At 31.5% G+C, this 27,878-nt stretch overlaps 3 protein-coding genes across 3 annotated transcripts; 2 read left to right on the forward strand and 1 right to left on the reverse strand.

Moving 5' to 3' along the window:
- The first annotated feature begins 7,786 nt into the window (after window positions 1-7,786).
- LOC132741641 (uncharacterized) lies at window positions 7,787-10,973 on the forward strand. Its single transcript, XM_060729861.1, has 2 exons — window positions 7,787-9,181; window positions 10,063-10,973. The coding sequence occupies exons 1-2, from the start codon at window positions 8,081-8,083 to the stop codon at window positions 10,417-10,419; spliced, it is 1,458 nt and encodes a 485-aa protein (XP_060585844.1). The 5' UTR covers window positions 7,787-8,080; the 3' UTR covers window positions 10,420-10,973.
- A 915-nt stretch (window positions 10,974-11,888) lies between these two features.
- On the forward strand, window positions 11,889-21,454 carry LOC132741622 (putative ferric-chelate reductase 1). The gene is made up of 12 exons (XM_060729831.1): window positions 11,889-12,343; window positions 13,312-13,500; window positions 14,439-14,543; window positions 15,187-15,340; window positions 15,719-15,838; window positions 16,119-16,234; window positions 16,497-16,583; window positions 17,059-17,133; window positions 17,738-17,837; window positions 18,331-18,471; window positions 19,715-19,791; window positions 20,855-21,454. The coding sequence occupies exons 1-12, from the start codon at window positions 12,278-12,280 to the stop codon at window positions 20,942-20,944; spliced, it is 1,320 nt and encodes a 439-aa protein (XP_060585814.1). The 5' UTR covers window positions 11,889-12,277; the 3' UTR covers window positions 20,945-21,454.
- A 2,250-nt stretch (window positions 21,455-23,704) lies between these two features.
- Window positions 23,705-26,391, reverse strand: LOC132741623 (peptidyl-prolyl cis-trans isomerase Fkbp12-like). Its single transcript, XM_060729832.1, has 5 exons — window positions 26,220-26,391; window positions 25,599-25,643; window positions 24,849-24,976; window positions 24,510-24,583; window positions 23,705-23,881 (listed from the first exon to the last, which is right to left on the reverse strand). Exons 1-5 carry the CDS (start codon window positions 26,317-26,319, stop codon window positions 23,782-23,784), a joined length of 447 nt encoding a protein of 148 aa, XP_060585815.1. The 5' UTR covers window positions 26,320-26,391; the 3' UTR covers window positions 23,705-23,781.
- Between the last annotated feature and the right edge of the window lie 1,487 nt (window positions 26,392-27,878).

Genomic DNA, 27,878 nt, shown 5'->3' on the forward strand with positions numbered 1-27,878 from the left:
ATTTCTTATCAAATGAATTAATGAATTATGAGTTTTTCAGTAAGAAATATTATAATACAATATCTTTCTGTATAAAAACAGACAAAGGGTATATTGTAATGAAAAGAAGCAGAACATTATAAATTGATCTTTTCACACAAACAGTATATACACTCTTATTAAACAAAGCATTCTCCCTCGTGTTTTAGTAGGTAACTTTTTTGTTCTGATCTTATACAGTTTTCTGTGGAAAATGCTGTGTTTTATTCACTTTAGTCGAATTTACATTATTGTCACTATAAAAATTCTTGTGCTTATCATTATCTTTTCAAATATTATAGCTAGAGCTAAACAATGTTTATAAATCGATGCATTTGTAACTTTTATTTCTGTGCATAAAACAATGCATTATTATGATTGTACCTTAATGATTGTGATGGTAGTTGGAAATATTGAAACATCAAAGGCCACCTTCCATAGCAATATTGAAAATCATTAAACTTATACAGTAACTTCTCGTGAATAAAGAAATTAATTGCAATTCTTTAGGATACATTCCTTTTTTCTCTTGTCTTGTAAAAAACAACATGTGTCAAGGTGATGACGGGTGACAGCAGTGAAATAAAGCTTTGCCCCCGTGTTTCACTTTAGTGTTGCTTTATTTTACCGGTACTTCCTCCCAAAAGCTGTTTTTATACATTAAAGCAGCATGCCTGACTTATGCTAATTTTCATATTTTTTTTAAATTATGCATTTAAAAGTAAAATATTGTGAAGGGAACAAAAAAATAATTTACACATTGCAACACTCCACGTAAATTACCCAAAAGAGGTCAAAATTTGCAAACAAAACCGCTTATTCCGCTAGTCACGCAGTAGAATATTGTGATAAATACTGAAAACTCAATCATTAATCTTACTTAACAGGTAAATTATTACTTTCCTTAAAATCTAAGCTTTTTTTTAAGTTAGATTTTTTTTTAAATATTTTTGCTCATCTTGAGCCATTCAGCTTTAAGTGTTAAAGATAAATACTGTCCTAGTCTGTTTTTGTGAGACATACGAAATATTCCAATTTTCATAATAAAAACTGATTTTTTTTACTCTGTTTTCAAAACTTTAATTTTCCCCAAGTTTTCCACGAACAGTTTAGTATAACAAATTCGATACGTTATATAGTATCTCTACAGTTAGTGATATGACATATTTTGTTTTTAATGATAATGTCTATCCATTATTTTGAGACAGTTTATGTGTTCCCCATGACATTTGTCTTAATAAGAATACATTTAATTGACGTTTTGTATGAAATATCACTAAGTTCTACAGTTAACTTCCATTTTCCTCTTTACGTCTTCTTTAATTTGTTTTCTTCCTGTCTTTAGTACTAACAAAAACATAAATCTTTACATTTGAAATTAAATTTTACCATTTTCATGTGTTAACGAATTCTGCTTAAGCCGATGCCAGAAGGCATGGACGGTTGCTTTGCAATTGCAATTACCACTACCGTCCATGCACAAGCTCAATCAAACTAAGCCTTGGGTTCTCTTATACATTTATTTTACTATTCTTTGATTTTATTGGTAAAGTATTGCTAATAGAGATCAATACGACGCAATATAAATATATTTTAAAACAGAACAGAATTCTATTTACAGTCTTATAAATATGTACATTGTCTTGTCAACAAATGTTTGATTAAAGAGAAATTACATAAAAAACATATATGAATAAGTAACAGCTATTGACAATCACAAGTTCGAACTTTTACGTTTTTGCCCCGTTTCTCTTCGGTGTACTATTTGGTTCCTTTCCGGTGTTAATGTGGTACTGGATGTTGTCGGAGGGCCAGTCTGTGAACGTCGCTCCTTCTGGTTGATTTTAGAATTCAAAATGACTCTCTAGTCATTTCTCCCTACATTTATATACCTTTGTTTGATGTTTACTATGTAATGTTTAGATACATCAGGGGTAAACATGCACTAGAGTAAAGATCAACAAGGGAGATAAACATATTTAAGAAATGTAAATTCCCACAATAACAAGCAACGTAAGTACCCAATTTGGCACCGTATAAAAACAAATTAAGAGTGCATAAAATTCTATGACCTGAATATGCATTCTCTTTTCCAAGAAAACAATGTCTCATATATCTAATTGAATAATTAAAAAAAATCTTAAGATGTTTTCATTTCAACAACAAAGATACGATGTAATTATAAAAGACATTTACCAAATGTTAGTCAACAAATCAAGGACATTTGTATTCTTGTTAAATGTCAATACTATTATATGAAATCGTACAAATACTTGTAGGAGTTCTGCTTTGAAATTTGAAAGGAATTGGGAATGAAAATAGTTTGACATAACTTCGAGATTTGAATGAATTTTGCACGGTGTTTTTATACACAGTGTTCCTTTAATATAATAGAGAATTACATTCAATACTAAAGAGTGAAAAAGAGTAAAAACGGAACTCCTAAAAACGCCCAAAACAGTAAAATTGAAAATGTCGCAGGCTTGGTTTGATTGAGCCTGTCAATTTTCATGTTTTATTTTTAATACAAAGTGATCTTTCGTCAAGTTGGTATTTTTAAGAATCCCTAAAGAAAGCCCAACACGGCAAAATTGTAAAATGTTGCAGGCTCGGTTTGATTGAGCCTGTTCATGGACGGTACTGGAAAGTGCAAGTTACCGTCCACGCACTAAGCAGCCATTCAAAATTTAAACACAAAAATGGTGAAATTTTGAATTTAGAAACATCCGCAGATGTGTTCATACGGCGGTTATCATGGAACCTTCAATGTGACATAGTAGTGTCATTCCATGAAAAGCGGCGTTTGGTTCCCAAGTAAAAGAATGCGTGTGCCCTAAACGAGAAAACAATGGGCGGAACTAAATAAAATGGAATAATCAAAAAAGGATCTTAGGTTATGAAGCCTGTATATCACAGACAAGACTTAAACCTTCTCTTTTTATATACTCAATGTGTGTCGTTTTGACCCGTATTGCACATCGTACAGTATAGCTTCAATATTTTTCCAAAAAGTTTATGCCACCTATAACAAAAGTTGTAAAATTATCTTTAACATGTGTTTATATATGTTACTTTCAGCGTTTTATCTTTTATCATGTGCGACCATTTCATTTGTCATATTTTCTCGGCAGGCAATTTCATAATTTACAACTAATGGAATAAGAAGCTTATTATTGTTCTTGTTATTGGATCGAAGTCGTTTGTGTTAGTGTCCTGTAAAATGTCCAATTTCTTTATGGAGAAACGTAATGTTTTGTAATTATTTTTTCAAAGGAATTGTAAACATCTAGTAACCGTGGTTGGAACTCCAATATGTCGATGATGTAGTATTTTATTCTCATTTGAGCATTTTTGTTGTACATTCGTTTTAGCTGTTTACTAGGTACAATGTACTTAATTGGTGAAGTAGGTATCAGATATACAATGTTTATATTGTCTCACGTTTTGGTGTTATTCCCCCATATTATGTCTTTACTCCTTGTTGTTTCACGTTTTTTGTGTAATTCCACAATATTGTCTCACGTGTTGGTGTTTTATCCCCCTTATAATATCTCGTATTGGTGTTATTACTCCTTATTGACTCACGTTTTGATGTTATTACTCCTTATTGACTCACGTTTTTGGTGTTATTCCCCTTATTGTGTCACATGTTGGTGTTATTACTCCTTATTGACTCACGTTTTGGTGTTATTCCACCTTATTGTGTCACATGTTGGTGTTATTACTCCTTATTGACTCACCTTTTGGTGTTATTCCCCCTTATTGTGTCACATGTTTGTGTTATTACTCCTTTTATTGTGTCACCTGTTGGTGTTATTACTCCTTATTGTCTCACGTATAGGTGTTATTCCCCCTTATTGTGTCACATGTTGGTGCACTTTCCCATTTTTGTGTAACGTGTTAATGTTATTCTCCCTTATTGTGTCACGTGGATGTTACCCCCCCCCTTATTGTTTCACGTGTATTTGTTTTTACTCCTTATTATCTCACGTATTGGTGTTATTCGCCCTTAAATTTACAAAATTACTAGAAAAATGCTGTAGTTTTGTGTTTCATGAGCATTTTACTCATTTTATTTTACTTAATATCATTAATTACAAAAGCGCTTTCTGAAAAAAAAAACATTATTATAAAATATGTTGATCGCGTAAAATCATTTAATTCAATAGAGATAAAGACCTAAACATGCTCAATCGTATCGAGTCGCAATATTTTCAATTTTGTCGTTTTGGATCTTCTAGGGTTTCCGTCTATCTTTTTTATTGTTTTTATGTATTTTTCCCCATTTATTGTAATATAATTAAAAAAACAGTGATGAAAACGTGTACATTCTACAAGAGTATCAAATACCTCTAAAGTAAGTTGTTGCAAACAATATTCTGTTGTGGTCTGAAATTTCAACGATAAGATGATAAAGGTTATTAGCTAGAAAGGAAATGTTAACCAATATTTAAAATATCTCTGGTATTTAGGGACTTGTAAAAATCTTGACGCACTCCTACACAAATATTACTACATGACAGATTCCAATTTCTTCAAAATTGCTTTACTGCGAGCTATCAATAACATTTTGCCACAAAATAAATTTGAAAACTTAATCATAAATATTGGTTAACTTGTTACAAAAAATTGTGCGCAATGTTTAAATTTCCATTTCTATTTTTGAGTATGCGTCATAAAAGCTGCATTTAAAGGACTCTTTTTTGACGTGACTGGACTGGAAATAGTTTTTTTTTCTCAACAGTTAAACTCACATCGGGCTAAGAGTCACACACAAATAAATTTCATTTTAATTAAGAGTTATTTATTTATTGTATTTTAATACATTTTCGTGAAAAGTTGCCCTGTTGATTTATTAAAGAATTTCAAATTTTAAAAATTTTAGCTTTTGGACTCCAGTTAGGTTTCTTAAATCTAAAAAGTGTTGTTCCTAGCCATAAATAAAACAAAAAATAAAAGACAAAAGTTTTATCATGCCGATATTAGATTTATTGATTGAACCATGTTAAATGCTGAAATATATTTTTTTTCCGTAATAATTGTGCGTGATGGCTGATAGGATATCATAGCTGGAAAATAATGCGAGATTATATTGGATGTTACAATACTTTCTTTTTTCCATGACAATTCTGAATGTGAAAATTAGACCGTAGACACAGCAAAAACATGTAACTACACATATTTATATAGTATATTAGATATATTCAGAGCTTTGAGCAAATAGTCTGAAAAAAAATATTAATATGCATTTTTACAAAGTTTCTATTTAGAAGTGAGCCCATTTATTGACATATTATGAATCAATCAAGATTGATGCGAAAACAAGTTACTAAGTTATATCTCTTTTACAATATAACGTCCCAGTTTTAAAAATCGTGAAAGAAAATTGATCGCAAAGCATTAATTTTGACAATTTTCTGTCGTGTACGATATAGCATGAAAAAGAATTTCTACATTAAGCATACATTCAATAGCGTCAATCAATTAATTTACCATTTGCTGCTGATAAAGGGAAATTACTCTGACATTATTACAAATTGGAGATACACTCGTACAGGCTCTTTAAGTCTTCCTTCACATGAATGTACAATTGATGTGGTTTCCTTTTGGTTCGCATTCATTTGAGCCGCGTCACGACAAAACCAACATAGTGCGTTTGCGACCAGCATGGATCCAGACCAGCCTGCGCATCCGCGCAGTCTGATCAGGATCTATGCTGTTCGCTATCAGAATAGGGTTGGTAAGCGAACAGCATGGATCCTGATCAGACGGTGCGCAGGCTGATCTGGATCCATGCTGGTCGCAAACGCACTATGTTGGTTTTGTCCTGACGCGGCTCATTTGTATTTAGCAAGTAAATGAATGAAGACAAAGAGACACATAATGTTAATATAAGTCATTTAATTACTTAAATGACCTTACAACAATGCAAATGGAAAATCTATAAATGATTAAATGTCATTTTTGTTGAAATACAAAATTCTTAAACAGTTGATAACACATTGATTGCGCTATATAAACGACCACCCTAATATAATATAAGACTGAAACGTTGGTTATTGTCGACGCGCCCAAGAAAACCAGTCCATTTAATCTCATATCTAGTACCACAGAAAGCTGGGCCTCATTCATAAAATAAAAACATTTTTTGTAGCGTATACATAAAATGTGCTACAATATATTGATTTAAATCAATGCAAACATTATGACTAAAGAATGAAAACAATCATTACAAAATATCACATCATTTAATCATGAAAAAGTTATATTTTGTCATCAAGCTTAATAGAGTAAAAAAAAGAATACATGTGTAATAAAATCTATCAAAAATAATATTTATTTTGAAAGAGATTGTGTAGTATCATAAGGCTCTAGATAAAGCTTGACGGAATTTACACTTTCTCTATAAATATACACGTGTATTGTATAAGAGGTTCATATAGAGAATATGTATAATCCGTATTTGAGATTATTTGATATCATGTAATGCCCATTATGTTTATGGATATAATTCACCCCAGACAAAATGCCTTTTATATGTAAATTTGACCCTGGCCAGTTCAACACAAAATGTAAAACTTATTAAAACCTGTTTCAAAACAAGTGTAGTTGTTTCCTTCATACAATTGTATTATATTTCACATGAAAACATATGATCATAAGTTTTATCACTTCTTTCTGAATTGATAACACCAATTTCATTTTCTAGTTAAATCTATTTCAATAAACAATTTTAATTTTATATAATTGTATAAATGCAATTGATTACAACAAGTGATATTGGTATACAACAAAAACAGCAATATAAAATATTTTAGTTCACTTACATACATACACATTATTGTGTGAAAGAATAATATCTAACCAAATGAAATGAAACACTCAAGTACGACTGTATTACATGTAAATAAAATAAGAATACCTGTAAACATTGATTTCTATAATTGCATGTTTATCAAATTGCACTTTTTTATTATATAAAATCATTAAGTTTCAAACTTTGATTGTGATGCATTCAAAATCATTAAAATAAAATAATGGTTGGTAGCTAAATATTTGTGAAATGTATTTGAAATGTGATCTCGTCCAAATTAAAAGTTTTGCAAATCTATCTTTTTTCCTTAGTATTCGTACTGCCATAGAAAGGCGACATAGCCATAGAAAGGTAGGCACTCCATAAACGGTAAAAACAATGACATAAATCTTTCTCGACTTAGATCTATTTTGATCTATTTATGTACAGTTTAAGAGGAAATAGTTCGTTTATATTATTCCTGATAAACACAATACTTTTTTAAAGACATAATAGTTCACATACAATCGTTGTTATTTATAAATACAGATGTAGTTATGGTCGACACTTTTAATATGTTAAATCCCCTTACATATACAATTAACTTTTTCAAAATCAAAAGCAGAACAAATTCACTATGGGTAAAGATAAACAAAACTGTTGTCTAAAACTAAAGAAACTTTATGTGTTAAAATAGCAGAAACATTTCATATGAATCCAATGTAAGCTGCCAGCGATGTACAGTTTTATTTATGTGTCCGACCCTTTGTAAGTTAATACACTCTTTATTTTTGTACATACAAATGTAATATCAAATTGCATGTATCAAATATCTTCAATATGAAAAGGAAAGTAACTGTGTATTATTTTGTTAATTTTTTCTATATGATTGTCTGTTCATGCTTAACATATCAATCAATTTGTAGTACATATCGATTTTACTACTGTTTAAAAACCACTCAGTGGTTATTATACATTGTATTGTAAACTTGCTGTTAATATAAAGTGTACTTAAACTAGATCAAATATTTTATCAACTGTTAAAAGTTGTGAAATGGATTACTTAACCGTTTTAAACATGATTCATTGCCGTATGACATAAAGAACGCTCTCGTGGTTTGTTGCGCGTGTAATTCTTTTGCTGTCAAATGTTGAATTGTATATTTATAAATAAATCATATAAAACTAGCACACGCTTAAACTAGTGTATACTCGCGATAACATACGTTCAAGTTGAGCATATAACAGAAATGTAATTTCGCTAGTAAAATGGTTGTTATACACAAAGATGTTTTCTTTGCTAATATCCCGGGAGTAGAGCATGGAGACTGTCACTTAGATCTGTATCTCCCGGACGATGTAAGGACCTATGAACGAAATAACGAAATTCACAAAAAGGATACAAACGCTGTTAATAATATTCGAAATAAGGGTGATAAGGATGGTACTTATAATATCGTAAATGATATTAGGGAGACAAATGAAAATCAGGAGCATATTAACAACAGATATTCAAGGGATAAGTTCAATGATGATTCGGGAAGCTCTGAAAGTAAAAGTGTACCATTTGTTTTATTTATTCATGGAGGAGGCTGGCGGAGGGGTGGCAGGTCGGCTTGGAAACATTACTTGTTCTTTGATGTGAATTTTCTTGTGGCATTTCTTCAATATTTTATTGGTAGTTATGGTAACATTGGAGAGGTTCTTGCACAGAACAATATCGCATGTGCTATTGTGTCCTATCCGCTGACCGAGGCTGGACCAGTTGTGTTGATAGTGGAGATGTTACTGTCTTATATCCAGTCCGTATTTGTTATATTCGTCCTATGTTTGCCTATACATGGCTTATTATTACTCTTCTTATATGGAATTGTCGACAACAGTCGCTTTTATGTAACGAGAGAGCTTATTTACTTGGAAAACGGCGTTATCACCAATTTAAATACACTGTTCTTAATAACTTTGACTTTTACAAATTCTGTAATTGCTACGTTATTTTTCTTTAAAAGAAAAGAATTCAATATTTCAATTATGCATATAAGATTATTTGGATTATCTTTATTCGCTGTGCTAGTGTTATCTTTTTATTCAAATTCATTGTTACACTATCTGGCGATTTCAACGTTAATTCTGACACAAACTATGATATTCTATCAAAGAATTAGAAGGTATGGGTCAACATATGATGGGCAGGTGAAAGCAGTTGCTCAGGCCGTCAGATGGGCTAAATGTTTCTGTGAAGAGACTGGGCACATAGATATTAACCGATTGTATTTGATGGGACATTCTGCTGGTGGGCATTTGGCCACCCTATCTGCCCTTGATGAATCAATTCTTGCAGAGGTGGCATGTTCTACAGAGGATGTAAAGGTGAAACAAAAGTAGTTGTTAACACTAATCTTTATTTCAAATAAAATTTAAGGGAGCGAAAAATAGTTGTTCATTACACATGCAATTCGTTTACCAAAAATCTGTACTATCACAGAGTTATATACATGTATATGTGTCTGGTACCATTAACTATGATGAATGACATAAAACAATGATTTTATAGTGTAAGATTTAAATTTGGTTTTAAAAATATCTAATCATCATTCACACGATATACATTTACCAGTAGTTACATCACTTAAAACTATAATGGATTTTTTATGAATAGTAGCATAACTTAAATACATTGTAATTATATTTGTACATTTTAAATGCAATGCTATCTCAGTAATATATTTGAAAATTCAAAAATGTCATCTTGAAAGTTTATAATTTAGGACAATAACCCAATAAAATAAACTTAAAATTATGTCAAATGTTACACATTCGTTATCATTTTATACATTTAGGTCATATGAAAACAAAATTACATTTGAAATTTATCAGTTTATGGTGATAATGGAATGTTGAAAATGACCTTAAAGGGTCATAAATGAACTGATATTCCTCATGAATTGATTACTGTGTGGCTTACACACATTGATATCTAATAAAAGTAGGTGAAAAATTCAAATTCAAAATGGAGCGAACATGTTGTTTTAAGTCTGTTTTTCTTATATGATTTCGATATTTCTATTGTGATATATCTCATTCCGAGTCATGCAAGATTATCTCTTGAAATACGCACAACATGGATAAAAGATTCACAATTGATATCGTGACTTTCAGATTTGATAACTCACTCTTCATTCCAAGTGTTCAAAGAATTCGCCTTTGAAAAACAATTAATTCATTGTATCTTTTCTTTCTTTATTTTCCAGGGTGTTATTTCAATATCCGGCGTATATGACCTCCTCTGTTTGAACAAACATTGGCTCCGCCATGTGTACCTTGAACCAACATTCGGCACGAGTTCCAAACAGTGGCTTCAGGCATCCCCGGAACATTTGGCCCAGAGATCAAAAAGTGCGAACACCATGCCCAAGTTTCTTTTAATATTAGCAGAATATGATATATTTTTGAAATCACAATCATACAAATTTGCTCAGACATTAGGCAAACTAAATTTGGAATGTAAGCATGTTGAAATCAGTAAATCAAACCATTTTAATGTAGTTACAAATACAAGTACTGGCAAAGGGACGACTCTGTCTTATGTGATTGAATTTATAAAGTAGATGCTTCATTTTATCTTCAGTTTATCTTATGGCAATAAGTATTGTACTATGATATTATGCTTTGCATTAACATGCAATATGTAAAAAAAAAAGAAATATGGCTCTATTTCATTATATTGAAAAAAGAAAGTCATCAACTTTAAAATGCTTGTTTAAATAAAGAAGTACTATGTTGAATTTATATTTATTTAACTGTTTTATGCCTTTTTTCGTTTTGAATGTAGGAATATGTTTTTGATATTTTTATGAAATTATAGTTCCAGGGTAAGTTTTAGTTTTTTATCGCAATTTATGTATAGAAAATATTTTTAAACGGAAATAATAACTTTAAATATTTGATTTGTTAAAATGTGTTTCATCATGCTTTTTAGTTGTCCTTTATGTAAAAAACCTTTAAACTATCAAGCATTTCAGGATGGAGAAGGAAATTCTTTTTATTATTATTTTGTTTTACTCAGGTGCCCGTTCGTGCCAACCCAACAAATTGTTTTTATTTCATTCATTAATTTTGTTGTTACTATTGATTGTTGGAAATAAAGATTGTTACTGTTGAAGTCTTTGTTCTTTTTCGTTAAAAAAATAAATATATGACAATTTAAATGATATTTAATGTAGTTCATTTATTGTAGTGTTAAGTTTGTTTTCTTCTTTGCCCTATCATTTGTTCAAACCAAGTCTACAAAACTGCCTTATCAATTATACTTCAACTGGGCTCTTTGGGCCTCCAATTTTCATAATTTACAGCGATAAAGCTGCCAGCTTTATTAAAATCGAGCAATATCTAACCTTAAATAAATTTACAATATGATGTACATGTAATATGAACTTAAAATGGATAACAGCGGGTTTTGTTGATTTGTATTAGACCTTGATGATATCACCTACAATACACTTATTGATTTGAAAGAGTCTGTCCTTGTGGTAGCAGATTGTCGCGTTAAATGGTAAACGGCCAAGGCATATAAAGATCTCTGTAATCGGTGTGTATCTTCAAAGGAATCATAACAATGTATTTTAATCAAAAGAACAATGCTTTTAAGATTTCCGATAAAGAAGATGGAATATGCACAAAATCATCGTTGCAGCTACTGTACATAGTCAGGATTTCCTCTCTTCCCTTCATTTCCATGGCTATATCATTTATAAAAATAGATTCAAAACTTTTACCAAAACATTATTAAAGAGTATCAATACACAACTAAAGATTGGGTAGGAATTAATTTTGCTTTACTTCTTTGCACTTGGAATCCTGCACTGCCCCCAATACTACAATTTCAGAATGCATTTATGCATAACATTTACGATATGTTAGTATCCCCTTTCAAAATTCCATTTTAATTAGTACCTTCCATCGTTTTCTATTCATTGGCACACGCATTCTTTTACTTAGGGACAATATGCTGCTTTTCATGGAATGATACTAACGAGACACATTGAAAGTTCATGTGGATGTTTCAAAATTAAAAATTCTACCATTTTCATGTGAAATGTTGAATACTGCTTAAGTCGGTGCTAGGGGCGTGGATGTTAACTTTCACTTTCCAGTACTGCCCATGAACAGGCTCAATCAAACCGAGCCTACAACATTTTCAATTTTGACGATTTGTGCTTTCTTTAGGGGTTCTATGTCACTCTGTTCTATGTAAGAAAAAATAAATGCGTTTAAATGTCTCCCCCACCTTATATGACACATGTCGCTTATGTTTTGAAAGCAATAACATGATGTCTTGTAACATCTGGACAATTCACTCCTTATTGATCTTACATTACAATATCTTACACAGAAATACTGTCAGTTTATTTCTTAGTCATACGAACGGATTTATTATTCTATAACAATTTTCTCGGATGATATAATATGATTAAAACATTGTTTTGGAGTTTAGTGCTCTTTTGGCTCATAAGACCGGTGCTGACACTAATTGTATGAATCTTTTATAACTTCTTTATACAGCTGTACTTATTCTTGTCGATCTTGCGAAATATGTCACTTTTTTCTGTTTTCTGTCCTTTGTTTAAACTAAAAGAATTGATTGTTTTATGTTGTTGTTGTTGTTTCATGTTGTTAGTTTCATAAATTTGAATTATAGAGGGTTAACACGTTAAATTGAGCTAATGTTTACCTTTCATTTTGCAATGAATTTTCAATCATTTTAAGTTATTTTATTGACATTTAACATATATTATTAACGGAGAACATGTTTCTTTTACTTCTTCGTAACTATTAAAACAAAAACAAAACAAAACCGTAGCTATACTTTTAAGACTGACTAAAAATCAAGACTGCATTGATCAATACCAAGCACAAATGATTAACTTGTATGTTTACTGGTAACAATATAATTCTTACTAAATCTATGTACCGTTAACATGAATCAATTGCGCAAATGCTCAGTTAGTTATTCGGCGACCGTGCTATCAAACAATATTGTACAAGTATTGTGTCTTTGTCGCAACATAGATATAGAAGATGAATACTATGTCTTCGAATCGTAATTGTGAAATAACTAATAATATAAGTATAATTGATATAGTTGAATATTTGAAGTGTTGCTTAATCTTAATATGGCATATGACAAAAAATATAGAATCATCTATGTACATATTTCGATCGAAGAAACTGACAAAAAATGGACTGCCCACTATTTCAATAAACTGAACGTTACAGGAAAATTCTGATGGGTATTTACAAATATTTCCTTGGGCCCTCTGAGTCAAACAACTGTCATGCCAAATGAATTATAAAATTTAAAGGAATGACGGCAAAATTTTAGCTTTTTTTTTTACTTTTACTTTCACTCACTATATTTCCTTGGATGGACATAACGTCACTTTAAAAATATTATTTTATGTTAAAAAGAAAATAAGTTGCTATGTCTTTTTTGGTTTCAGACACTTGACGAGTCATGCGGGGTATCTAGAGGATGTTACCATGACTGTACGTCCACCGGATGTAGTTTTCTAATCACGTGGTTTTATAGACCGGAAGTAGACGCCATTGCGTTCACTATGAAGAAAAAGTTTGATGATATTTATCATCAACAATGGTTTGCAATGGGATTTTCAAATGATGAACTTATGGTATGATATGATAACTATTCATTCTAGCTTTTTTTTATCCCAAAGCGTGTAAACTTGAAATATTACTTCCAAATTACATGTTGGGACCCCCTTGGTGTGTATTAATTCAAATGATTATATTAAAAATTGCAGTTTAATAATTAAACAAAATACATAGATAATATCAATAACTAGTAATACTTTTTCAATATTCCTACGTTTTCCTGAAATTTATCATAGATCAGAAGTGAAGAACCGTTACATCGCAATATGTCTTGGCCTCATAGTATGCATCGGTAAGATTTTGCTAATAAAAATACATCACAATTCAAAACATATTACACATTGCAATGCATTGGTACAGCTAACTAATATCACAATAACAAAACAAGTTCTTACAGAAATTAAAAGAAAAAAGCCAGAAATTAAAAGAAAAAGGCCAGGATAACTTTTTGGTTAGAAATATGTGACGATTCAATCATTGTTTTAATTTGGAAAAATAAACGATTGAATACTTAACATGTTCCTTTTAATTCAGTGTGTTCACAATTAGTTTACTACAGTTTATTTGATTACGATAATTTTGATTTTTTCAAATATGTTTTTTTTTTAATTGAAGAGGTTTTGACCGTTAACACCTATAGCTTTAAGTTTGACTATCGTAATCGATCGTAGAAAATCATTTGCTTATGCAATACGTATCGAGAATTGGATTGTTTGCAAAATAAAAAATTGTGACAGCAATGCACAGCTATATTATATATAATAACCAGTTTTGACTGAAGTACTGTGCAATTGACAAAAGTTTAGCCCTCTCCACGAATTATTTTGTCAACTCTTTCCTACGAAGTGGTCAACTGAGTATCACTCCTTTGTGTTGACCGTGTGTCTGTATATGGAGACGGATACATTCTTTGAACGTTGCTATCAACTGTTGTTCTTTGTACAATTGTATTTAGGGAGAAGACAGTGTTATAGAATGCACAACTGACCCGGATATACGTATATGGGCATTTGTCAAACATTCATATAACGACAACCATTACAATGTAGAGATAAGTCACGTGGGTATTTAAAATATAAATATTTCTATATTATTCATTTGTTTTAAAAAAAATTAGTAAGTTAATGGTAGCACAAACTGTTAGTAAAAAAAAAAAGTATTTCATAAAATAATTAATCAAAAATAAGAAAAAACATGGTTTTTGGCGCGTTTCCAGGACCGTATATTAAATCAAACGGGTACATTATATATGCTGTAAATTATTTAAGTATGGAATATGTGTATTACAAAAGCATCAAGCTTATGGACGATATAAACATGTTTTTGATTCGATTCGCCGCTCATTTTTTCATGCTTTTTTCTGCACTGCTTAAGGTTTTAGTTTCATAACTCAAATGTTTTTATCGAATTCGAAATCTTGATACCGCATTGTAGATGAATTAATACTCTGAAGAAAATAAAACTATCATTTTAATTATTTTAAGATATAAATAAAGCAGTCTGTTAAAAACAATTGCACATTCGATATCATTGAACCTGATTATGGACGTCAGAGGTAAATGTGAGATACCGTTTAAGCCCCCTGGCACCGTCTCCCACAGATTTCAACATTTAACATAAAAATGGTGCACAATTTAAAATTTAGAAACATGTGCATATTTATAAATACGGCGGTAATCATGAAAGTGTATTATTTTTTCTAGCCGAAGTTAGGTTTGCGAGAAATGGCAGGATCTACAATTGACGGCATACAGACGTGTAACTTCACCAGACTGATGCATGTAGAAGGTTTTGATAGAATATTTAACCTTGATCAACCTTGGTATCTGTTAGTAACCAGTGGATTCGTAGATCATGGTAGTATAATCATATCACTTTGGTATAAACTCATCCCTGAATTTGGACCATTTATATAAATATTGTAACTAAAGGTCACATATTTTGGTTTACTTCTTAGTAAATTCACGTGCCTTAAAATAAAAAAAAACTATGAAATTCCTAAAAAGCACCAAAACGGTAAAATTGTACATGTACAAGTGGTATGTTCATGGTACCAACTAAGTTTATCTGCCATAAAAGCTTTTAAGTCTCTCGTTTCTCGTCCAAAAAAAGGTTTGACTGCATGCAAATTGTTTCTCTTAATACGCAGCTTTGTGTGGGAGTTCAAATTGTAATTGATTCTCATCTACATGTGTGTTAAATAATGACTATTTACATCGACTCTTCTTTTTGCAGGTTCGAAGCTTAAACACAAATTATATCCGAATGGACCATTTATATCACCCTACAAGATAGACTTTCAGCAGGTTGATAATGTGACAGGAACGAAAGTAAACCATTTGGTTAAAATACATGGTATTTATCAAAATAGTTCTATTATAATTTAAATTAAAATCGGTTGTCAGGTAATTCTAAAAATTAAACAAACAAAAACATACAAAAAAACTGCAAAATAAAGTTGAAAGTTCCCAAACCCACATGGATGCAAACTGTTTTGCGAATACATGCCCACCGGTACAAAAACAGACCCCATATTATAACAAACTGTGACAGTGTAATGCATTTATTTCTTAAGAAGACATACTGCCATTGAAAGGTATATATGAAGGTTTTAAACAATGGTTTATCATTGCAGGATGCTTGATGGTATTTGCCTGGATGATTTTGGCAAGTGGGTCCATTATTCTGGCACGTTATTACAAACACCAATGGCCCGAGGGTCGGGCATGTGGCCGTAGGATATGGTACCAGGTATGAACATAACGTTTTATGAAATTTAGCAACATTTTCAAATGCAAGTGATCATAATTATGGCGATGATCGTTTTATATTTTTGAATATATCATTTATAAAAGTAAATTTGGGATATACGTACATATTGAGTCCTCAGATCACCATGCATATTTATACATGTATTATCTGAATACTTGATTCATTCTGTGTACGTACATATGTTTTGCCAATGAATCCGAATCATAACCTTATGAATGTTTTTTGTTTGTGTTTTTTTCAGGTTCATAAAATCGTTATGCTGCTTGTTGTGGTATGTGTAGTGGCATCATTCATAGTCATCTGGGTCCATACAAAGGGCTATGCAAAGGTAATTAATATCAGTTAATATCATGTCTTATAACCATCTCGTATTATTACTTTGCACCAGTTAAAATATTGATAAAAACGACAGGACAATTTTTTGTACAGAACATGAAAATATCTCAAAACCTAAATTTAGAAAAGGCCTTCCAATCCGCATTTACACGAATATAAATAAATATTATGCTATGTTAAGTATTGTTTTTCTTACATGCAAAATTAAAATAATAATACTTTTATGATTCAAAACAAAAACATTTATAATTCAAAATAATAATAAAATGTCATTACATTAAGTTTAAAATTAAACTTTAAATTGTATTGATATAGTCATTACGTTATTCGTTTATAAGTTGCATTAAGCTTTATAATATTGTAAAAATGTATCTCCTGTACATATACATGAGAAAGATTTTGTGGTATAATATTCATTTCAAATTAGTTTTCATTTAAACGTTGTTCTTTTGTCAATTATATTTCAGTTAAAGGGAGCCAACGCTATCCAGAAAGCTCATCCTACACTTGGTATAATAGTAATGGGACTCACGATTATAAATGTAATGTATAATAATAGTAATTGGACATAAAATATAACACTTCTTTTCTAACAGAAAACAATAATAACACGATAATAACTTTTGTGTCATACATTTTTGCTATTTTGGCTCGTACCTGTGCGGTGCCGCCCGTGTGTCTTTGAAGCTAGATGTTGGCGTTATCTAAGCTGATCTCCCCTGTTGATGTTCACTCCCAATACGACACACAATTTCTTGTTTTAATAGTATTAAACTATATGTAAATAAACAATAGTAAATCTGACGAGTAATTGCATTGACCCTCGTTGTGATAAAAGCAATGTGCAATAGAAATTTTAATCACATTCATACATTCATTGTAAAAATAATAATGCTAATCATGTTGATATATGCCATGTTAAAATTTTAATACAAACTTAATTATGTCTTCAAACATGTGATTATTGTTCTTCTTCTTCTTCGTCTACTTCTTCTTCTTCTTATTATTATTATTATTTGTTGTTGTTGTTGTTGTTGTTGTTGTTGTTGTTGTAATTTATATTCTTCCTTGTACTGTAAGATTCTTTGATGAAAAATTATCTTTTTTATAAAAATAAATATTATCAATATGTTAACAATTTTACAGCCAATCATGGCGTTCATACGTCCGAGGTCTGATACAGCTACAAGACCAATGTTTAAATATGTGCATGGTTTTGTCGGTACCACAGTGTACGTTATTGCTAGTAAGTTAAATAAAATGATATATTTTTGTATGTCTTATTTATGACATTTTATAAAACCTGCGTGAATTGAATTTCAAGTAATAAAATAAAATGACACAAAAGTGTTGAAGTTTAAGACTGCAGATTATTCTATATGAAATGTAATCAAAATACCAATGTAATAATGACGAATAAACGTGTGCTTGTAACTTAAAAACATATGTTGTCTTTAAGAATACATTGTATATCAATGACTTTTTACAAAGGTATATAGCTTAATAAATAACAGTCATGTATTAAAGATTTATAGATTTGTTAAATAATTGCTTGACTAATGTTTAATGTGTATTACACCCAATCCAGATACCAATAGTACGAGCACTAATAGGGCCATGACCATGTTTCCTCATAATACACTATGTACTGCTTAATTGCCGGAAGTGGTAAAAATAAACTTAAAGCTTGATTCAATCACAGACGATCTCAAATAAACCATATCATTGATTTTTTTCAGTTCTGAATTGCATACTTGGAACTACTTTGCCCAAGGTCCACGTCCCTTCTTATACAATGTGGATCATGGTAGGGTTTGCCATATACCAACTAGTGTTTGAACTCCTGATGGAGACATACGAGTGTTTTCTCATTAAAACAGGTAGGCCAACTTTTCTTCTTTTATTTTTATTTGGTTGGATTTTACGTCGCACCAACACAGTATTGGTCATGCGCGACTGTACAGCTTTACTGGTGGGGAAAGACCTCAGGCACCGTGTTCACATAGATTTAAGGATCAGGATCAGGATCAAGATCAGGATCAAATTTTAAAATTCTAAAATATTCTCAGTTATTTATCCTCATAGATTAAATATTCAATATTAACTTGATAAAATTGGACTTGAAATAGCATGTTTATGAAATTTTAGAATAAATTTATTTTTATTTTTACAAGATATGTGCATTTTACAGTTGATCCAAATTTTGATCTTGATCCTAAAATTGATCCTCATTTTGATCGGATTATTTTTGTATTTGTTTTGTTATTTGTTGATTTTATCCCAAAATAGGTTGGTTTCTTTGCAAATAAGCAATGTATTTACGTGTGTACAATCTAATTCTAGCATAATACGTTATAAAGCAATGAAAATAAAATCAGGATCATTTGAGCCTGATCCTGATCTTTTCTTTGTGAAAACGGGGCCAGGTATCCGTCCGTGCATAATTTGCATTATTTCAGGCACAAACAGGCACTAGAGTAGAACCACCGACGTTCCGTAAGCTCGCTAGATAGCCAACTTTCTGCAATTTAGTGTATATTCAGTAAAGTAATCTGACTTGATTCCAAATAGAATATTATTGATTCTGTTATAGTTAAAAAATAAAATTAATTTCTGTTATATGTTTTAAATTTCATGCTCGGTAAAATTGACTTAATTTGTTTTGCTAAACTTTCAACTTGCAAGACTGAAATATGATGGAACAAAATTATAAGTATCTTGTAATAAACGCACGCATAGATTGATTTACATTTTGAAATTAAAAGAACGATTCATGATGAGTAACAAATAGAATGTTTGTTTAATTATTTTTGACTGTTACTTTAAGAAAATGTACACTCTATCGTGTCTACAAAAAAAAGAGAGAAATTTATGTGGTATTTTACGCCAGGAGATGTCGAAAAAAATGTTTGTGCTACAATTGACCAATAAAGAAACAATGTGAAGAATTCTCTGTATATAAAATATAATCAAAACTTGCTTGTTTTGGTGACAAAGTCTCTGTATATACGGTGGTACGCAGCACAAGTTGAACAGTTGCATGACTTCTTCTCTTCTCATAGTTTATGTATCATGTGAATTGTTTAGGAAGTGTTGTTTTCTCGCTATTTTCTATTATTGAAGGTCGAAAATCTGACTACGAGATAAGAGAACTGTCCGCTATCCGCCGGAACTCTATCACAAAAATACCATCCCCACCCGTAAGTATGGTTTTAGTCACATGACATTAATGTGCCCATTATATGTATTTAGATATGTTTTGACAAGACCTATAGTTTATGTAAGGGCAAGAACTATAGTTTATGAGAAGACAATAACCATATTTAATGTGCGGACAAGAAACCATCGTCTATGTAAAGGCAAGAAACAAAGTCGATGGGAAAACAAGAACCTATCATGCTTTTGGACTATGATAAAAAGATATTACATCAAGAACGTCAGCCCATAATGATATATTTTTTAATGCATTTACACATTTAGCGTAAAAATTGTTTGTTCGAAAATACATAAATGCACAGTTCCAGATTAGTCACAGAAAAATGAAGCATAATCACGATCGGTGTTATTTAGTCGATTGGTGATATTTAGTCGTAGATCTGACATTTTCTCATGGACATTGAATTATTTTATGCCATCTTCCATACGAGAGGTCAGTGGTTTTACCAACGTGTTCCTTGAATAATGTGCGTACCAAAAAAAATCTACAGGGCCAGAAATAATGGACGATGGACCAGAAATAATGTACAGGGTCAGAAAAAAATGTGGTTCACACAGAAGTAATAATAAATGCACGGACAAGAAATAATGTACGGGCCAGGAATAATTTAGGAATAAGAAATAATGTACAGGACCAGTAATAATGTGATGGACCAGAAAAAATGCTGACATGTCCAGAAATAATGCATGGAAAAAGAATAATATGTATATACAAGAAACAATACACCAAAAATAACGCACGGGCCGGAAATGATATATGGACCAGAAATATTGCACATATCAGAAATATTGTACAGGACGAGAAAATGTACATGGACAAAACAAGTAATGTAAGGACCTGAAATAAATAATGCACGGTTATAAAATGATACATGAACCAGAAGAAATCTACGGAAAAAAATACACGGACAAGAAATAATTGAGGAGCAACTAATTTCAATTATACGGTGTAATAAAGAAAACTAAAGTCAAATTAAGAAATGAAACTAATATATGCATTTCCTTTAAATACATAACGTTTTTAATTACTGTCTTATTTATTTTCAGGGATCTATATTGAAGAACATACTGATAGTATTTCACGTTTTGATTTTATTTGGATTTGGTATTACAAGCATATTGCTTATTGCAATGTGACGACGAAAATCAAACTCAATGTCTTTAAGAGAATAGACGAAAAGGTTAGGAATCTCTTCAGCCGAGTGTAACTTCGCAATGAAGATTCGGTTAGATAAGCCACGGACGACAACTCTTAGGAAAATTTGAAGAAGAAATAACCTTAGACATGAAAAAAATGTGTAAGATGTAGCGGGTTGAGTTGGTCCAGTCCGAGGCGGGAATTGAAGTTCAATTGCTTTAATTAAATGATGCTTTTTCATATTAAAGGAAAGAATCCAATCTATTATTTCCGTCCAAAAATCTTCCTTAATATTTGTTGTGCATAAAGTATAAATTAACATTTCATTTTATATTTCTCTAGGAGGGAATCACTAGAAAATATATCCGTAAATCTTCAAAAAAAATGAATTTGAATCAATTTATTTATTCATATATACTTCTATTTACATACAAATTTCATGTATGTTTCTTTTTTCTAACTGATTTTGAATTAACATTATCATGTATCATATCATATGTTGTGTATTTATATATTATACATATATTAAATAAAGTGTTTTTTGAAGTAATGGCCGTTCATTGTAGTAATTTTTTGTCATATTGACTATCAACCTTTGCAATACTAAATATTTAAAGGACTTGTCTATCATAAAATCAGGACAAAACTATTTATCGTTTTTGTTGCATCAATACATTTTTGACGACGACACTTAAAATTTATTGTATGCATATACACTAGAGAAAATCAGAATTCCTAAAAAAACGCCCAAAACCACAAAATTAAAAATGTTGCTGGCTCGGTTTGATTGAGCCTGTTTATGCACGGTAGAGGCTTTTGCAAGCTACCGTCCATGCCCCCATAGCACAGGCTTAAGTAGAATTCAATATTTTTACAAGAAAATGGTGAAAATTTGAATTTGAAGATACCTGCAGTACTGATAGTTGATGCTAAAACTGAACTACATGTATTTATGCCTTACCGATTGCGAAAGGGAGCTTGCGTATTTCTGTCCAACGAGGTTAAAGCTGCATGCTTCCAGATGAGCCGAAATATTTTCAAGAAATTCAAACTTGAGAAAAATGTAGCGTTAGTAAGATTAAAAAAAAGTTAAAAGATTCAAGTAATAATTTTCAGGTTTTGTACGATAATTATTAACTGATTTAGCAGTATTTAACACCATAATTCAACTGCGTGACTCGTATTTTTGCATACTTTGGCCTCTTTTAAGTAATTTACGTACGGCAAGTGTCGTTTGGAGTGTGTGAATTACTTTCATTGTTCCCTTCACAATATTTTTACATTTTTTAAATTTTCATGAAAATTAGCATGGATCTGGAGACATGCTGCTTTAAAAAATATACATGCAGGGTATTTTGTAAAGTCCCAAATAAGTGATATTTTGAAGAAGAAGAAAACATTTCCCCTTCTCAGCTCAAGAAATGTTTATTATCAATATTTGAAGACAAATGTGGAAAATATTTTCTGTCTTTTAATGGGAAAGAAAATGAAATAAGAAAATCACTGAAAGTTGATCATTATCGAGAAAAGAAAAAGCCTGTGGATATATTTTTTAAAAATCAAAGAAAATATGTATGTGTGACATTTCAGAATGTTTAATTGACCATCCGGTTGTCCCAAAGCAACTGTCCTGTTATATTTATATATTTTAAAATAAGTCTTTGTAAAATAATCTGTGCACGCTTTTAAAACCAAATAAATTCTGATTTAATAAAGCGCTATAACATAGGGTTATTATAAGAGTATCTTGTATCATGGAACTTTATTTAAATCAATTGGCTTTTACTTGTTTAGAATCTAACGAAGCGCGAAAGTGCTGAGAGTGATTTGTGTTATTAAAATCCATTAAAGCCATACTTGATCAAGATATTTTTACAATTACCATTTATTTTACACGGACGTGCAGGCTGGGCCTGGCTTAATGCTGGTGGAAAATACTTAACACTTTCAGGTCCATCACGGGATATATGAAAGTTAACAAAGATTGGACTCTTAATTTTCGGATGAAATTTTCATTTACTGGTGTGTGTGTGTGTGTGTGTTGGTGTGTGTGTGTGTGTGTGTTGGGTTTATTTACCCTCGCCACCGGTATAAAACCATATGGGCGAGCATATAGGGAAAAACTGTAGTTAGTTAAATAACTGCATGCATATGTGAACAGTGAGTGCCCCAAATAGGCAAATAATTGCCGTAGATGAAGCCGGAAAAAGGTGAGATTATATCCCACACTTAGATTAAAAAACTGTATTTAAAAATTAAACTTAAATTAAAAAGGGGGGAAAACGCTTATACGCGTACGCCTTCTATACTGGATTAAATTTGAAAGTTTATTTATATTTATTCAACTTAGCACCTGTGGTTTACAATTGTAAGCTACAGCTTGACGTGTTTTCATTGGTTGACGTCAAGACCACTATTAGTCTGTCCCTTCCAAAATGGAAATGAACTTTTTCCTTGTATGAAGTAAAAAAAAACGAAGTTGACTCTTTAATAATCTAAAAAATAAAGGTCACCCTCTTCATTTTCAGGATTTTTCTCTGAATTGTCTACTTTTATTGTAAAAGCAAATTTTGATTTCTCTACGGCAAGTCTCTGTTGTTTATTTTTCGCAGCTTTTGATGAAGTACTCTTTATTTGAAGATAAACGGGAGAAAGCATGTGTCACGTTATAGGTAATTCCACTCTGCTGCAGGCTAAGTGGTATGGTATTTTGCGTGACATAAGATACTTTTGTTAAAACAAAAAAAAACCAACACAAGCATCTTTTAAAGAATTTATTCTAATTTTTTGGAAGAAGATGGTCGATTTTATTTTTTGGTGACTTCACAGATTACAGTTACAGTAGTCCATTTTGCGCACTTGCTTGGTTCGGTGCTGGCCTCGGTTCTATTCCTAGTAACTCTATATCAAAAAGAAGATCAGCGTTCCGCGGTATAGTAACCGTTGTTAAGGTAAATAAAACTGAAATGGTATGTAGATTACAAAATATAAATCATGTGATATCAGTATGTCTATTGAAGATCTTTTTTAAAGGAACTGCACTGACGTCCAAACATCTTAAACATAGAATTTGAAATTCTCACATAGACCTCGGGCATTTAACACAAGAAGAAAGAAGGAAATAGAGTTTGATGTGGAATATACATATATAAATACAACCTAAAATAAACTGTGATCCGTCTCCAAAACAAACAAAAACGTAAAATGATCGCTTCTGTATAAAGACCGTTTTCATATTTAAACCACCTTTATAAATATACTATGTTTGTATATTAATATTTTACTCGTTTATTGATCACTTTCAAATTAAAAACACCTTCGAAATATGTTCCTATTACCTTTGTATACAAATAACATTAACCCAAAGATTAATACAAATTATCTTCATATAAACGTTTCCTACCAGAAACTATTTATTTACACAATGGAACAATGAAAGTGCTATATAGATACATGTTTTGACAGACAACGAAAACACATATTACACAATGTATGTACTGATGCGATATTGAAAATACATGTAAAATATTTAAGTACATAATTAAGTATCTTTAAAAAGGATATGCTGGTGGTGAACCATTAGGTCCATACGCTAGGTCTGATGGTATATCAAACCATGCACGATCCCCAACTCTCATCTGAAAACAAAACATAACAAAAAATAGAAAATAAGACTTACTATTGTATTTAAAATATAACATAAACTTTGTAAATAAGAGAGTGTTAAGTCTGAAGTTTTAAATCAAACCTGTTTTGTATGTGGCTGATTTTCTGCTTCTTTGCAGTGGGGGACACAGCGGTGGGGGGGGGGGGGCAAAATTCATAAAGTTCACTAAAATGTGCATCGGTTAAAATATATTGATTTCTGGTAAAATTATTTGAAAATAGCGGAATTTTTTTTACCGAATTTACTGCAATGTCCCAACCGGATATAACTTCTCCTTTAAAGAGAGTGAATCTAAATGGGTCATTCCTGTCACGTGACGAGTCAAACTTCGTGCCAATAGTATTATTAACTCCCTTGAGATTGCCTGAAATGATACATTAAAAAACAAATTTGGGATTTAATTTATATATTGAAGCATGTTAAAAATGTATACAGTATTAGTAATAAAGTCGGTGGTATAAACATGCATCGTCAAAGTTTGGCAAATTCCGTTATTTTTGTTTATAAGGATCAAGTACCAGTAAGCGTCGATTCGACATATACAGCAACATAATTAAATGTTGTCATATGAGCGCTCTATTAATTATAAATTACAATAAATTGAGAGGTCCATTTATTACAAATCAATATAAATTAAGCGGAAAGTGCACTACGCTAAGAAGACATACGGCTGGACAAGGTCAAGTCATCCTATGTTGTTGAACTGGCATGACTTACTTGGAAGAGTGGTCCTACAAAGACCCTTTTAAAAAGATACGCCATGAATGAAGTTGTCTCCTGCTTCTCCTATTAAATGAGGATTTGCGGTAAGATCAGCATTGCAAAGACTTCAAATAAGGTAACAGATGTGGACCGGCAAGGGCACACTATATCTCAGACATACGGTTTATTCTATCGCCGAATACAGAACAAAGAGATCATGAGAGATGGCCGAATTTAGACGAGCGAAGGGCTGGTGAAATACTTTTTTACAAATAAGAACTTGCCTGTATAATGTACGATCACCCTGTCGCCAGATTGCGGTTTAGCACCTGTAAATAAAAACCGACATCATTTTACAAACTGTAAAGTAATAAAAAAATGCAGAATGCCTTTGTACTATTTTTACGACAGTGATATCAAATGTATAGCTTTACATTTTTTCCTCGTTTCATAAACTATTTCAGTTTTATAAATCTAGAAGTAAAAGGCCTTTAACATGAGAATCCAAAAGCCGGAGTCCCGCTATTTCCCCGAGCGTGGAGGGACTGCAATAGGAAAATAGGTAAACATGTTTTCTGTCTTGTGTCGCGGTATTTTCATTGGTCAGTGCCCATTCTGTTCCGTCTCTGTCCAACCAATTACCTGAGATTGAGCTAAGACAATATTTTTATAATCTCGCACCCTAGTATATTACTAAAAGTAACCATTAAGACACGCGACATAAATATACTCTTGTAATAAAATAGTATTATCCAGACAAAAATATGCATTAGTTATTCGTTTCAGTCAAAAAAAACACCAACACAATCTTAGATTATGAAGATCCACTTTTACATGAAAGAAAATATATATATGCAAACAAATTTCACTTAACGTATTTTTACATACAAAAATGTATATCTAACCTGATGGGTTTTCTTTAACTTTGTATTTGCGAACAGGTCGAGTTTGACAGTCAACATTCCAAATGAAAACCGCTATGATCAAACATATACTCCAATTCATTGTGAACAATTGCTGACTGTACTAGTTCGTTTGCCTAACGTAACGTGAAATACTAGTATAATCGTACGTTAACGTCAGTGCATTGCATGCATCACAATAGGCTATACCGTATGAAAAGTTTGCTTCATGTAATTTCTCATTACTAAAAGGTAGAACGCGACACTTTGCGAACTTTCGAGTAGCGTCTTAAAAATTGGCATGCAAAAAATAAGCAATATTTCTGATAAGATTCCGTTGATTTTATTCCAATAGTTTCAGCCAATTTTTGTTCACACGACGTCAAAATTGACCATCAAAGCCCGTTTTTATTTGTTTGGGTCGTCAGACCAAACAAATAATGGTAGCGAAATTTCAGACTCTAATGCTGTTAATTGCAAGTGCCGAAAGTAGTCCACTTTTTTGAAGCGGTTACTTCCCTTTATATGTAAACTAACGCCGAAAACTTCAGGGGAGATCACTGCGTAAAGATGGTCAAATGACAGGCGCATTAATTTTCAAGCAAAATAATTCCCGAATGGTGGAAGATTTATAATATTGTTTTATTCTTTATAGATATACATGCTTATAGTAAGCGTCACGATTATTTACACAAGTGTTAAACAACAGTTAGCGTCGTTACAAGTCCTAATTTAGAATAATATGGTTTTCTTCAGGCCGTCAACATATAAATTCACCGTGGCCGAGGGTTTTGCGCGCTCGCTTAGAAAAAAGAAAGGTCTGGAGTTCAAATCCCTGATAAGGAAACTCATTTTTTTACCAAATTGTTTAAGTGAAATAAACATTGGATTGAATATCAGTGTTACAATTAGTCTTTTAGCCAATTAACTACAATTAAAACGCTGGAAAGCATTGGTGGCACTATACAAAAACAACCTTCACCTTCTTGACATTCGGAGAACTAAACAAATTCAGCGCCTTCTGTGCTTTAATTTAACATGGCGTCGTTTAGTATAATTGGCGTCTGTTACGGGTATCGCAACGCCATTGGCGGACAAAATATCTTAAATTCTACAGCATTCGACGGAAAATATTTTTCCTTTAAGCTGATATAAAATTTTACACAAAATTAACAATTTTCTTGCCATTTTTCAAACATTTTTTCGGCGTTAAAAGATAAATTTTATATCAGCTTAAAGGAATACTGTAGAATTTAAGATATTTGGTCAACTTTTTGCATACGCTACGTCGCGTTCTACCTCAAATGTAAAAATACTCGTCATTTTAAGAAGAATTACGTGTACTACATGTACATATAGTGTATAAGAGATAATAATGATATGATGAATATGTTTCTACAAATACTGCAGATAATAATGATGACGTATATGATTACAATTATATAATAAGGAAGAAGAAGAAAATGATGACGACGAAGAGGATGGTAGTGGTAGCGATTAAGTCAAAATATTTTGACGTCCCAAAGCTAGATTCTAAGATAGTTTTGTTCTTGGTCAGAATCTCGCTTCTTTGTCAAATCCAGAAACAGATCTTTCTGTGGTGAAACGTAGATTTTGGTGAAAAGAGGGGGGACAAAATAGCACCAACGCGTAGTACAATTA

This window comes from Ruditapes philippinarum, unplaced genomic scaffold, assembly GCF_026571515.1.
Source record: "Ruditapes philippinarum isolate M1 unplaced genomic scaffold, ASM2657151v2 ctg592_1_1_1_1, whole genome shotgun sequence".
Classification (NCBI taxonomy): Eukaryota; Metazoa; Mollusca; class Bivalvia; order Venerida; family Veneridae; genus Ruditapes; species Ruditapes philippinarum.